This window comes from Oncorhynchus keta, chromosome 22 (assembly GCF_023373465.1).
Source record: "Oncorhynchus keta strain PuntledgeMale-10-30-2019 chromosome 22, Oket_V2, whole genome shotgun sequence".
Classification (NCBI taxonomy): domain Eukaryota; kingdom Metazoa; phylum Chordata; class Actinopteri; order Salmoniformes; family Salmonidae; genus Oncorhynchus; species Oncorhynchus keta.
Genome location: NC_068442.1, coordinates 39,010,901 through 39,025,539, shown reverse-complemented (window position 1 = coordinate 39,025,539; position 14,639 = coordinate 39,010,901). Strand labels below are relative to the sequence as shown.

The 14,639-nt window shown below is 41.6% G+C and overlaps 1 protein-coding gene across 3 annotated transcripts; it reads left to right on the top strand.

Annotated features, from left to right (window-relative positions):
- The first annotated feature begins 5,494 nt into the window (after nucleotides 1-5,494).
- klhl26 (kelch-like family member 26) lies at nucleotides 5,495-13,784 on the top strand. 3 transcript variants are annotated; one of them, XM_035798975.2, is made up of 3 exons: nucleotides 5,495-5,805; nucleotides 8,307-8,489; nucleotides 10,822-13,784. In XM_035798975.2, the coding sequence occupies exons 1-3, from the start codon at nucleotides 5,756-5,758 to the stop codon at nucleotides 12,401-12,403; spliced, it is 1,815 nt and encodes a 604-aa protein (XP_035654868.1). In that variant the 5' UTR covers nucleotides 5,495-5,755; the 3' UTR covers nucleotides 12,404-13,784. The 3 variants fall into 3 exon arrangements, with proteins under 3 accessions (XP_035654868.1, XP_035654869.1, XP_035654870.1); XM_035798976.2 differs by lacking the exon at nucleotides 8,307-8,489; XM_035798977.2 differs by lacking the exons at nucleotides 5,495-5,805; nucleotides 8,307-8,489 and adding an exon at nucleotides 8,545-9,509.
- Nucleotides 13,785-14,639: the final 855 nt, after the last annotated feature.

Genomic DNA, 14,639 nt, shown 5'->3' with positions numbered 1-14,639 from the left:
AATAATAATAACAATAGTAAACAGCATAGCAGCATAAGTGGTGAGTGGGTGCCTGCGTGGTGGTGAGAGTGTCTATGTAAGTGTGAGTGTGTGGGTGAATGTGTCTACATGAGTGTGTGGGCGAGTGTCTATGTAAGTGTGAGTGTGTGGGTAAATGTCTATGTAAGTGTGTCTACATGAGTGTGTGGGCGAGTGTCTATGTAAGTGTGTCTACATGAGTGTGTGGGCGAGTGTCTATGTAAGTGTGAGTGTGTGGGTGAGTGTGTCTACGTGAGTATGTGGGTGAGTGTCTATGTAAGTGTGAGTGTGTGGGTGAGTGTGTCTACGTGTGGGTGAGTGTCAGTGTAAGAGTAATAGGTGGATGGATATACATGTAAACAGGGCTGAAAAGTGACTGGTAGCAGGAATATATAAATACTTATGGTAAAATACCTATGGTATATACTGTATACATGTAAACAGGCGTAATAGTGACCAGTAGCAGGATAAATAGATAGATACTAATGGTCATGGCAATCAATAGTCAATGAACAGCAGTGTAGTGCCAGTAATAAGTCTAATCAATAATCATTTAGTGTTATGACCAGGGGATAGAAGCCATTTGGGTGTCTGTTGGTTTGAGCTTTGATGCACTGGTACAGCCTGCCGGACAGGAGCATGGAGAACAGTCCATGTCTCAGTGGGCTGGAGTCTTTGGAAATTTTTCTGGTCTTTCTCAGACACCCCCTAGCATGTACGTGCTGGATGGCTGTGAACCCACCCCCTGTGTGACCATCCCCACCACCCTCTGTAGGGCTTTTCGGTTGAAGGCAGTGCAGTTGCCATACCAGACAGATGGTGCAGCTGTAAAAGTTCCTAAGGATCTTAGGGGCCCTGCCAAATCGTTTCAGCCTCCTGAGGGAGAAGGGACACTGCCGTATCATACTAGAATATAAATGTGACAAAGAAAAGAGCAATGTCAGAAGAATGTAACCATTGTCACATCTGCTCCTGCAACGCCCTCTACTGCTCATCCTGTGTCTCCTTGACCTGCCGCCACTCCCCCAGTCCCCCTCTCTCTCTCTCTCTCTGTGTGTGTGTGATTGTGTGGGTGGAGACAGGTGTGCTGGAGTCAGAGCAGATCCCCACCAGCTGCAACCTGTTCCATAATCAAGACCTCTACAAATACTCAGCACCTGCCACTTCCACACTGCCAGATCGTAATCTCTGCTCAGTCAGTCTACGCTTCTAGCCATTTGTTACTATTCCGATCCTGTTGGGCCTGTTTTCCTTGCCTGACGCTATTTTCCTCTCCGCTACAGTTCCGCCCGCTCTGACTCTGGTCCCTGTCTCCAGTCCCACGTCTCGTCATCCTGCTACTCTGTCCTGGATTCCCCACTCTACTACTCCCTTGGATTCCCCTCCGGAACTGCTTACCCTGTTTCAACCCCTCTCGCTTCAGCCTCCGCACCTGGTTTCCAGAAACCCGCCCGAGCTTCCCCTGACCTGCACTCACCCCCGTGTTTCAATAAATACCTTGGTTACTTCATCCTAGTCTCCTCATCTGAGTCTGCTCTTGAGTTCCACTCTGCGTAACAATCATGTATCATGTGTAGATATTTTAGACAGTGTCAGAACACATGAATACAAAGACTAAACAATTTCACAGAATATTTGCAATGACTGTTCATATGATACCTAATTAAATTTTTTCTAAAGTACCAGAGTTTGAACACATAGGACAGGCCTATACACTTGTCAAAATGTATATTCTGTCAAAGCCTGATTTCTTAATGATTTCATCACAATGATCCAGCTCATTCAACGATATAGAAAGACAATCTGTTTGCGGAGTGGGCATTCTGAGCCTGTACGATGTCTACCATCAATCACAAAATGAACCAGCATGGAGTTGGGGATCCCAAAAACCATCTGACTTAAGCAACTGGTGAGAACAAGTTATTTGAACAAATGTATTGTCATTAATGTTGAAACACATTAAATAATATTCAATACTCCCAGGTGGCGCAGTGGTTAAGGGTGCTGTACTGCAGCGCCAGCTGTGCCACCAGACTCTGGATTCGCGCCCAGGCTCTGTCGTAACCGGCCGCGACCGGGAGGTCCGTGGGGCGATGCACAATTGGCACGTCGTCCGGGTTATGGAGGGCTTGGCCGGTAGGGATATCCTTGTCTCATCACGCACCAGCGACTTCTGTGGCGGGCCGTGCGCAGTGCGCGCTAACCAAGGTTGCCAGGTGCACGATGTTTTCCTCCAATACATTGGTGCGGCTGGCTTCCGGGTTGGATGCACGCTGTGTTAAGAAGCAGTGCGGCTTGGTTGGGTTGTTTATCGGAGGACGCATGACTTTCAACCTTCGTCTCTCCTGAGCCCGTACGGGAGGTGTATCGATGAGACAAGATACTAACAATTGGATACCACGAAAAAGGGGTAATTAAAATGTTTAAAAAAATAAAAATCTTCCCTATGGTTTTGTCTCTAAGTATTTTTTTTTTTTAACATAGGGCCTGCAGAAATAGTTTTAGAGCCACTCATCTTTGGTCAAGGTGGGTAAGGAAGGTGAGGGAGTGGTGATTGAGAAGTGGGAGTGAGGCCTAGGCTACATTGAAACAACAAGAAATTATATGATGCCTACTGTTTTACCTCAACAACTTGGCCTACAACTGCTGCCCATGCATGGGTGGTGCATTCACTTCATGAAAATCATAATTGGGTTTCATACTACATTTCTACCTGATAAACATCAGGAGACCCTATTGATGTATCACTATTGTCATTAGTGATAGTAGGCTTAAGCTGCAATAGGCTGATATTATTACAGTTTTTTTCAATCATTTCACACTGGGCGCACAATAGTTGAATCAATTTGTTTCCATATAATTTCAATACATTTACGTTGAAACAATGTGGAGTAGACGTTGAAATGACGTCTTTGCCCAGTGGGTTTGGTGCAATTTAGTATGTTGTACATTTCACAACTCTAAGCATGAAAATCTAAACAAATCATCAAAATGGCTCATTTCAAAACTCTAAGCACATTTTCAATTGAGTACAGCAAATAAATTCACTAAGTCATTGGTTCACTTGTCCACTGCACCAAATCACTACAAATGTGTATACATATTCATTAAGTATCTGCTTTTCAAAATGCAATATTCACTTTACATTTGATATGATTTTCTTGTCATTTGTTAACAATAAGATGAACTATAATTTAATCAAACTGCTCAAAACTGATAACTACTGAACCAAAATTATGTAGTGCTTAGTTAACGTATATAGTTTGATAACTGCTGAACACTGTACATTTCTATATTTTTACCTCAAATGTATCAATTTGACATAATACATCATCTCTCTCCGTCAGCCAGTGCTCTTCAAGAGTCACTGTAACACTCGCTGCAGCCACCTACAGTCCAACTCATCAGGTTTAAGTGCAATACTATTTGAAATCAGTCAATTCTGTTCTTACATATATACTGTAGATAGGCCTACTATAGTAGATGATGATTGGAAATAATGTCCAGTTCTTCAATTCATGAATTTCATTTTAATCTTCTATATTGTCTGAATTTTGAATTGACTGACTCTGCCCCAAGATAGAGACATTTTCATGGCTTACCATTTCTGGTTGTAACTGTAATTTTGTTGCAGAAATCCAAAATCCCACAGAGGTTAAGTGGACAGTGGAGGATTTTAACAATGGTACCCGACTCCTCAATCTGACTTGGGGTGTAAGTTACAGAATGTTACACAGCGTTGAAAATTAAACAACATTCTAGAACCTGCTGATTACGATTAGGCTCAAATTGTGTTGTAAACAGCTGCATAACTTAATTTGTACCCGTGTCTTCCAGACACCACCTTATCCAGTCTCTGTGGGACAGGTGAATTACAACCTCTCTCTCCATATTTGGCCTTGCCAACTAAAGCGAAAGAACCACACCAATATCACTACCACTGAGTTTAGTGTTTATGTGACTTACTCTGCTGTCAGTGGTTACATTTTTGCCTTTAATAAGGTGGGAAAGTCATCGCAGACACATATCCTTGTCCCAGCAAAACATCTTACATATCCCAGGAAGTGTAAGTATATGTGTGCGTTTGTGTGTGTGTTCTTTGCTTAATTTATTTCTACACAATAATGTTCATTCCTTAAATCAACATTTTGTTATTTCATTTCCAATTAGCTTGGCCTGATGACAAACTCATCCCACACAATTATACCCCTCGCCTTAAAAATTCCTGTCTGGAATGGTACAAGCTAACAGACGGAGAAACACAACCAGCCAAAGTGAATATATCAAAAATTATGAATGGAACAGTGGAGGAAACACTCAAATCTATCAGACAAAGTAAGGGGGAACTTCACGAAAAGTATATATTTCTTAAGAATAAGAAATGTCTGTGTTCGTCTTACTGTGATAGACCAAGATATACAGTATATCTCTTGAACTGAAGATAATGTCTGGTTTTGATTTTTAGAGATGGACGACTATGTACTTTACTTTTACCTCGTTCACAAACAAACTGATGGAAAGCCACAAACAACAGAAATGCATCTCATGTACATGTCATCTCTCTCCGTCAGCCAGTGCTCTTCAAGAGTCACTAAGGCTGTGTATACACAGGCAGCCAAATTCAGATTTTTTTTAAAACTAATTGGTCATTTGACCAATCAGCTCTATTCACATACGATTTTTTTTAGCGCTGATCTGTTTGGTCAAAAGACGAATGAGTGAAATAAAGGTCAGAAATGTGCAACCATTTTGTAATTGTATTGTAGTGTACAATGCACTGCTGAAATACCTATCCCACTTACCTGAATTGCATTGATACACTAAGCAGAGAGACGGCGATACAGTATCAGTTGACAAGTCACGTAAAAAAGTGATCTTGTACAATGTTGCATGGGGCTGAAATGGCATTCAACACATGCTACGTTTTTACAGTTGCCAACTGCTTTACAATACTCCAATGTCTGATGATTTGTCCTACGTATGTGCTGTATAAGGATAATTCAAATGTACGACTGACATTTTTCTCAACATGCGCCCAACCTGCCATTGGATACAAATTATACAACATTGTGCATGTCAAGTTATAGTTCAAAACTGTATGGAACAATATATTTACTCTCTACTATTTATTATATTCAGCACTCCAAAAACAACAGTTTTGAAATGTGTATCTTGTATTTTTATATTGGATTAAATGGTAGTGAAAATGACTAAATTGTGAGTCTATCATTATCTGATGTATTGGTGACAAAACAAAATGTTGTCGTGGTATTTCACAGAAAACTGATTTTGCATGATTGACTCAGCGGTGAAAAATGTGTGAACCCTCAATGAATGCACAATCAAAGGTTCTGAACATAATATAGTGGATATTACAACTGTTTAGAGTTTTGTACTTAGAGTTGACAAAATACACCAGTTATGTGAAAGATGTCCCAAAGTGATTGAAATGACCGGTATTGTAATCTCAGCGCATCCTAGCGGTGAACAGAAGCAGCGCATGGGCTCAGCACAAACCCGACAAACTGAAGTCGTACACAGCGCACGAAACGACATTTCTATCTGGTGCAGAGGTCAACATCTTTCAGCACGGGGGAAGGCACCATATGTTATTCAATAGTTAGAGGTCGATAGGATTGATTGATGAGTTTATTTAGTCATGAACGGGGCAGTAATGCCTTTGACCCACTGCTACATTTACGAATAATTCCCTTTGCATACAGCACGGTGCTAGAAGATGGCGGAGTCAGATGGTGGGGATTTCGCCTCGAATCGTCCACAGAACAGGTGAGGATGACAATGTAGTGGGGAAATCTATATGGGAAAACTGTATTTTGACCAAAGGGCAGCTAGGGATACGGAATGAATTAGATAAATATGAGGCATTCGCTTGGATCATCAGGACATTGAGGACACTGGTCATTTTTTTTGCATTAATATTCACATCGTTGCAGATGGATTAATTCACTGTACATTGTATCCATTGTAGTCTACAATGGAAGGCTGTAAATGTTTCCAATTACAAGGTATCGAGTAAGATGTAATGTTGGGAATATGTTTGTCAATCTCTCGTAACATTTACATTCATAGTTAAAGTTGAATCTAGCAGGTGCAACACGGTGCATAGTCCCTTACTTTCGAGAACCAAGACACTAACTGTCTCAAGGGTTCTCAGCACCCTTTAACGTTACCAATGGGACCATGTGAACTACAATCCAGACGCTTTGTTATAACGTTTAGAAACGTCAAGATTCATAGATTGCGAGACGGTTTTCGAAACATATCGAACTTACTCGTATGAAAAAGAGTGCTGTCTGAGTACAGTATAACACCAGTATTCTGCAAATACTTAATTCCAAAATAACACCGTTTTTTCGGAAGCAGTAATTTTGCAGTGTAACCACAGTCTAATGCAGTTATTGCACTTCTACTGCAGTTTCAAAACTGCAATCTTTTTTGTAAAGGTATCTTTCATATCAGTGAGAAATAATCATTCAAATAAAAAAATACACACTTACTGTAGCAGGTCAGATCCATACTGCTGTGTCTCCAGCTGACTAACTACATTTCTGCAACACTTCCTCTCCAGTTATGCTCACATGCTGACCAGACTGCTAAACACGTGCATGTTGATTTTTGTCCATCCACACCACACACAATCAGGACACCCAGGTTGAAATGTCAAAACAAAGTCTGAACCAACTATATTAATTTGGGGCCAGGTCGAAAAGCATTAAACATTTGGCAATTTAGCTAGCTAGTTTGCTGTTGCTAACTAATTTGTCCTGGTATATAAACATTGGGTTGTTATTTTACCTGAAATGCACAAGGTCCTCTACTCTGACAATTAATCCATAGATAAAAGGTTCAAATGAGTTTGTTTCTAGTAATCTCTCCTCCTTCAGGCCTCTTCTTTGGACTTTAAATGGCGGTTTGCAATCAACTATAAGGTGCATTACCACAACTGACTGGAGTGTGGACTTCAGTTAATCTTTCAATCACCCACGAGGGTATATGCTCCTAAAAACAATGAGATGGGAGAGGCGGGACTTGCAGTGAGTTCTATTTTAGCGCCTGGCTACGCAGATGCTTGTGATCAGTGTGGGTGCAATGATTGAATAACATGTATGTGTACATTTATTTTGCAGCGCAGGTAACGTGGGTGGTGTTTTCAGCATGTTACACACAGGTATTCCAGCAGGCTAGATAGCTAATTAGCACAGGTTGTCGCCTCTGTCTTCCGTAAAACAAGCACTGTAACATGGAGATATGGCCGTGTGGGAACACTAACCCTATAAAGGTGTGTAGAAATGTAACCTTTTGTTTTTTGAAAATGAATTCTCACTGATATGAAAGACTACTTATGTTTCCAAAACCGTAGCGCAAGTGATGCATGTTAACGTTCAGAACGAGCATCGGGGCTCTTAAAACTCCCCCAGCCAAAAGATACCTTCATGAATAGATGCTAATGGTCGCTGGCATCTATGAATGGGCGACATACTAGTCCCTATCTTGTCAGCATCAAATAAGCATATTTTATGGCTAGGCTTATTGAATTTAATCCGCTCCATTTAGATGATACATCTTAAAAATACATTGGAAACATCTTACAAATATATGTAAACAACTTTTCAGTGGTGGCTTTGATCCATGGAGACGGTCATATCCTCACTCAAAATCTAGTGACATTAAAGTGGCCTGACAGTGGTGAACAATTAAAGATGTTCTTCCGTGTTTAAGGGATATCATCATTATCACAGGTTGTGTGCTCTGAATAGAAAATAAAGCTTTTTTTCCCCATGAAGCAGCTGAATAATTTCAAGAGAAAAGAGTTGGGAGGAGGGTAATGATGCAGCTGCTGGGAAAAACAAATGGAAAAAGTGCAGGAGAGCAAGAGCTCATTATTGTCACTGATGCTACAACAACATCAGTAAACTCTGACAAGCATCCTAGAAGCTTAAAGGTAGACTCAGCGATATGGCATAGATGCAAAAAGTAAACAGCATAGTGGATCAATTTCTGCAACAACTAAGAGCGTTGAAGCGCGGCGAGGCTCAACTTCTCCATTGTTTTGGTGCCCTGGCTACCATGCTGTGAACAGTGTGAAGCGAACCAGTGCACATACGCAGATGCTTTGTGTGACTGTGTGAGAGCAAAGTCTTGTATCTTGCTCATCTCAATATCGGCGGTGCTGCTCGTGGCAATGTAATTTCGCTGAGTCTAACTTACATTTTTTCTAAAATATCCTATTCTGATACACTGACAGTGATGGGCCTTTTCTCTTGCAGTATGGCTAACAAGAATAGCTCCCTGCGTTGCACGTTCTCAGCCCCAAGCCATAGCGCCACTCTCCTACAGGGCTTGTCGGTCCTGCGAGCCCAGGGGCAGCTCCTGGATGTGGTGCTGGCCATCAATGAGGAGCGCTTCCAGGTTCACAAGGCAGTGCTGGCCTCCTGCAGTGACTACTTCAGGTGAGACTGACGCTGTCTCTCCGACATGGCTTCTGCTCTTCATCTCCTTTCCTCTGCACTGATTTGAGACAACTGGACACTGGATGTATTTTTTTGACTGTAGAGATGCACTGACCTGGAAAGAGAGACCCAGGTCAAGTCAGATATACAAATCAAATCATCATACAGATGTAGAGGTGAAGGAAAGAGTGTTGAGAGACTGTGTTGGTAAATTAGTCTTTGGTGTGAAATAATTGATACATCAAAAGCTTAGTCAGATGAGGTATGGTAGAGAGAACTGAGTAATTGTTGAAGTATGTGGAACTGATAGGTAGGGATATAATAACATTACAGGTGTATAATGTGAATATGTAACTTGTTTCAGGAAACTAGGCATATGCCGCGTGTCACTACTTCACAGGAGCGTAATTTGAACGTAAACTTAATTTAAAAAAAAATCTAATTGTGTTTTTTGGCAGAAATGCCTTCTTGAACATGTGAACTTTCATTGTACCTTAATAACAAACATGTATGCCATCTGTAAATACGAATAAAATTAAGTTAGGAGCCTAGTTAGTTTAGCCACGGAAAAAGACAGCAACCTAATCGCTAGCCAAGATTGGTTGAGATGATGAGTGGGCTGGACATGCCAAGAGAAGAGTTCTGATTGGTCTGCCATGTAGCGAGCGGGCTTCTGTCTATATCATGAGCTGGTCAGTATGTGTAGGTAATCCTTTCTAGCACAGCTTTTAAAAAAAAAAGATATCTCGTAGTAGAGCTGCATAAGTGTTGCTCTCCACTTTCTGGAGGACCGAGTTTTGAAATCAGTGGAATTAAGAGTAGGATAGCTAAGGAGATGGAAAAGAATCTGACATTTGATTGCAAATATGGAGATGGAGAAAAATCTGGCATTTGATTGCAAATATGCAGACGGAGTTCAAAAGAGAACACACAGAAGGCTGTCTCCGGATTACATCTTCAAACTAAGGGCAACTATGGCATCTGTGACAGAGAGGGAGAAGCGTCCATCCATGTATACCGGTAAGATAGTCTAGCTAGCTATATTTTCAGACATTACATGTTTCTAATTTTGTCAAAGTTTTAATTTCAAGTTAGTGTACTGTTAGCTAGCTAACGTTAGCTGGCTGGCTAGCTAGCGTTACATCTATGATCTGTGTAGTAATATTATTCATATCTCAGAGCCATTTGCATGGCTAGTTATAGCCTAATGTTAGTTAGCTAGCTAACATTGAACCTTGTTGGTCCGCTACCTGCAGATTCATGCAGGGAATTGTAACGTTATGAGTTGGGATTATGGTTCATTGTTTAGTTATGCAAGTAACCATTTAAGGAGTGTTCATGATGTCACTGTGACAACTGTCAATAGACGTAGCTGGTAAATTCACTTTATCTACTCCGATTTCCGTGCAGTCTCGTCTGAGTGTGCCACAGCGCATACTAACTGACAAATTTACGAAAGCTCAACACCCGTTGAATATGTCCTGTGTCAGTAAACGTTAGCAAAAAAAAAAGCGTAACTAAATTGTTGCCAGCAGCATAGTTGCAGTCACCAACGCTCTGGATAACATAAAAACAGCCATACCAGCTCTGCTAGGGCGAGTAAAATGGTCAGTGAGCTGTGTCTGGAAGTAGCTAGCCAACGTTAGCTTGGGTGCTTGACTGCTGTTGTTAGGCCAGAACGCTCGGATCAACCATACTCCTCGGCCAGAGCGTCCAGTGTGCACTCTGAACATTCCGAGAGCGAAACGCTCTGAATTTACGAAAGGACAATCTGACAATGCTCTGAGTTTACGAACGCCCAGAGCACACTCTGGTGCTCCAGATAAAAATGTACGAACCCACTCGTAGTATAAACCAGCCTATAGTCTTGAAATCTTTGGTTGTTTAGTACATAGCCTCACATGTGGATAGTGTGTAAACGACGCTGAATGGGTGTAGACAAAGAAGAGCTCTCCAGTAGGTACCAAAACATTTTCTCAAAAGTGAGGTTACAAGTTTATCAACTTCCAAAGCAGAATTACTTTCCCATTGTTCATCAACTATAGTGTAAGATGTACAATTTTCTAGCTGTGAGTCTCTACTTTTATCCGATGTAAAAAAAATATTTACATATTTTTTTTAAATGTTGCTATGTAAGATCGAGCCGGTAGGTCACATATGTTTAAATTTATAATCTGATGTTCTCATCCTGATGTTACATGGCAAGTAGAGAGGAGTTGTTGTTCATTGTCTAATTTACCTAGGATGAATGTTGTTTTGAATGGGAGGAAATCAATAAAGCAAGTTTAACATAATGACAGTTGTTTAAATGACTTTCTCACTTGCCTTACAGAGCCATGTTCACTGGAGGCATGAGGGAGTCAAACCAGGAAATCATTGAGCTGAAGGGCTTGTCTGCCCGCGGCCTGAAACACATAATTGACTTTGCCTACAGCGCAGAGGTCACGCTTGACCTGGACTGCATTCAAGACGTACTGGGAGCAGCAGTCTTTCTACAGATGGTCCCAGTCGTTGACCTCTGCGAAGAATTCCTCAAGTCGGCTATGAGCGTAGAGACCTGCCTGAACATCGGCCAGATGGCCACCACCTTCAACCTGACCTCCCTCAAGGAGTCTGTGGACACCTTCACCTTCCGCCACTTCCTGCAGATTGCAGAGGAGGAAGACTTCCTGCACATCCCCATGGAGCGCCTGGTCTTCTTCCTACAGAGCAACAAGCTGAAGAACTGCAGCGAGATTGACCTATTCCACGCTGCCATCCGCTGGCTACAGCACGATGAGGCCCGCCGAGCCGGTGTAAACGAGGTCCTCTGCCACGTGCGATTCCCCCTCATGCCCTCCTCGGAGCTGGTGGACAGCGTGCAGACGGTGGACATCATGGTGGAGGATGTGTTGTGCAGGCAGTACCTCCTGGAGGCCTTCAACTACCAGATCCTCCCATTCCGTCAGCACAAGATGCAGTCCCCGCGGACGGTGATCCGCTCCGACGTGGTTTCGCTAATTACCTTTGGCGGGACACCCTACACTGACAACGATCGCACTGTGAGCAGTAAGGTGTTCTATCTCCCAGACATTGCAGCGCGTCAGTTCAAGGAACTAACGGAGATGGAGACAGGATCCAGCCACGCCTGTGTATCAGTGCTGGACAACTTTGTGTACGTAGTCGGCGGGCAGCACCTGCAATACCGCAGCGGTGAAGGGGCAGTGGACATCTGCTTCCGTTACGACCCACACCTGAGCAAATGGCTGCGTATCCAGCCAATGCAGGAGGGGCGTATTCAGTTCCACCTCAACGCTCTTCAAGGACAACTCTACGCCACTGGGGGGCGCAACCGATCTGGAAGTCTGTCGTCCGTAGAGTGCTACTGTCCTAAGAAAAACGAGTGGACCTACGTGGAACCACTAAAACGCAGAATCTGGGGCCATGCAGGAACTCCCTGTGGCGACAAGCTCTACATCTCAGGGGGTTATGGTGTCTCAGTGGATGATAAGAAAACCCTGCACTGTTACGACCCCACGTCTGACCAATGGGATTTCAAATCGCCTATGAACGAGCCCAGAGTGCTTCATGCTATGATCAGTGCCAAAGACCGTGTTTACTGCCTGGGCGGTCGCATGGACCATGTGGATCGCTGCTTTGACGTCCTGGCAGTTGAGTATTATATTCCAGAGAATGACCAGTGGACCACTGTTAGCCCCATGCGAACAGGGCAATCTGAGGCAGGCTGCTGCTTGTTGGATAAAAAGATCTATATCGTTGGAGGGTACAATTGGCATCTAAATAATGTCACAAGCATTGTGCAAGTGTACAACACAGAGACTGATGAATGGGAGAGGGATTTGCACTTTCCTGAGTCTTTTGCAGGAATTGCGTGTACGCCGATCATACTTCCACAAACCACCACGCAACGGTAATCCTTCGGCCCAAAGAGACTGACAATTTGATTCCGTGCATTCTTACTGTTGAGCTGTCAAATTAATACAAACATGGCACATTACATAAACTATTGAAATATTAGTGGTAAATTTGATGTAATGTGGGTGGGTGGGTGTGTGTGTTTGAGGGAATAAGTGGAAATAGGAATACTATTTTGCTATAATATACAGTGTATTACTTCATTTTCCATCCTATGGTTGAGGTCCATGTGCTGCATTGTAATGAGCAGTTTTAATGGAAAATAAGTGTTAGCTTTCCGGGACAAACTCGCTTTTAGGGTATTTTAAGCAATACTTAAAACACTACCCAAAGTCAACCTATTAACTGATTTGCAGGATAGTTTTTAAATTTGTGCCATGCATCAAGGAAGCATGTTTTGATTATTTAATTGAGTATATTCATGTTTTATGTTTATTTCAGAACATCTGTTTTTGCTGTGTATGGTGATGTGCTCATTAGGCTGTTCAATTGACTGGAGACGTTTACACACAGTCATCATAATGAAATGTGTATTCCAAACTGACAAGCTAATATGTCTCTTATGCCACTGTAATCATTTTTTTCAACTCCTTTGTGTAAGTGTGTGAGAACATCTGTGTTTAGTGCTCCTTTGGTAGGTATTAGGTAGGCTTCCTGAATATTCTGAAGTCTCTTATACTGTGTATAATCAATATACTGTAGATCAGAATGAAGTGCTTTTGTCTTGTCCATCTGCAGTGTTTAGTTGTGGGGGAAATTGGTCAAGTGGTCAGATATATTTTGGTGCCACGTTCTTTCTCCAAGCTCCTACATAAAAGGACAGCATCAGTATGAGCACTATGGTAATGAATTTTACCTAGACAAGCATACAGCTTTCACAGAACTGTGAATCTCAAAGAGCTGGTCGCAAGGGGCTGAACTTCACGTAAGGGTCAAAGTAAAGGCATAGATGGAAAGAACAGCACAGCACACAAGCAGTGATATGTGATTATTTTCCCTAGTGTATTTCTTATTTTGGTACAGTGCAGATGGTAGCATTTTTGTTTTATGAGGAGTAGCCTATTTGTGAGGATTTCAGTATTGTATGCAAAACTGATGTGGCTTTTACTGATTTTAGACTGTTGGTAATGCTGAGACGAGCTGAATTTTATTTGGAAGCACAACATGGCACTCGTTGAAAAATGTTTGGTTCTGAAAATGTCACCTGTTTGTCTTAGGAACAGGGTTTTTGTGATGTTTTGTCTGTCCAACTCAGAAGCACATAGTTATCTATTAAGTGCATTATAAGTGGAATTCACTGTAATCCAATGAGAATGTAGACTTTTCTGTATCCAAATGTATAACATTTAATTAAAGGTGTTACGTGAACTGAAAAAGGTATTCAAGTGTTGTCTCAATGGTGGAATGCATCATTTTACAAAGACCTACAAAATGTAATGTAAATTGAAGACCAGTTAATCCTTATACCCAATCATAGTTCAGTTTTTATTTTCTATCAGTGAAACTGAAATGCAAGGCCACACAATGTTTCATCTTATGAGTTCTATACAGCACTGTAATACAGATGTGAAATGAAGATTGTGCAAATATTTTGTGATTGGTAATCGGTATAATTGTCATTTCAGTAGATGTTTTACAGAACATTCATTTGAATAAGGTATAGAGAGAACCCCTTGCTCCAGAGCTTCATGTTTTAAAAGTATGTCAGACGATTTACAGGAGACGAAGATTAATAATTCATGTATGGATTATATGGAGGTGCTACTTGACCAAACACTGCATTTATACATACATACATACACTGCAAAATACTGTGCAACTCCATTGTTAAATGTCACAAAGGTCATGACCTGAAAGACATGAATCCCAATATTGACTTTCCTGTCAATTATAGGTGTACTGTATCTGGGTAACTGATACATTTGGTATATTTCAGTTCTGCTCTGTACATCATGACCTTGATACAGTTCCAAGGATGTGATCTATCCACTACAGGTATTTAAACTTTGGTAGAGCAATATCTTGCTTTTTGCAAAAAAAATATACAGTGCCAGTCAAAATTTGACACATCTACACATTCCAGGGTTTTTATTTGTACTCTTTTCTACATTAGAATAATAGTGAAAACATCAAAACTATGAAATAACCCATGTAATCATGTAACCAAGAATGTGTTGAACAAATCAAAATATATTTTCTATTTGAGATTCTTCAAAGTAGCCACCCTTTGCCTTG

Excerpts from the sequence above, each read along its gene's own strand:
- klhl26 (XM_035798975.2), top strand. The coding sequence starts at position 5,756 with ATGGCGGAGTCAGATGGTGGGGATTTCGCCTCGAATCGTCCACAGAAC. Across the intron at positions 5,806-8,306 it reads TCGAATCGTCCACAGAACAG|TATGGCTAACAAGAATAGCT; the intron begins GTGAGGATGACA and ends TTTCTCTTGCAG. Across the intron at positions 8,490-10,821 it reads TCCTGCAGTGACTACTTCAG|AGCCATGTTCACTGGAGGCA; the intron begins GTGAGACTGACG and ends CTTGCCTTACAG.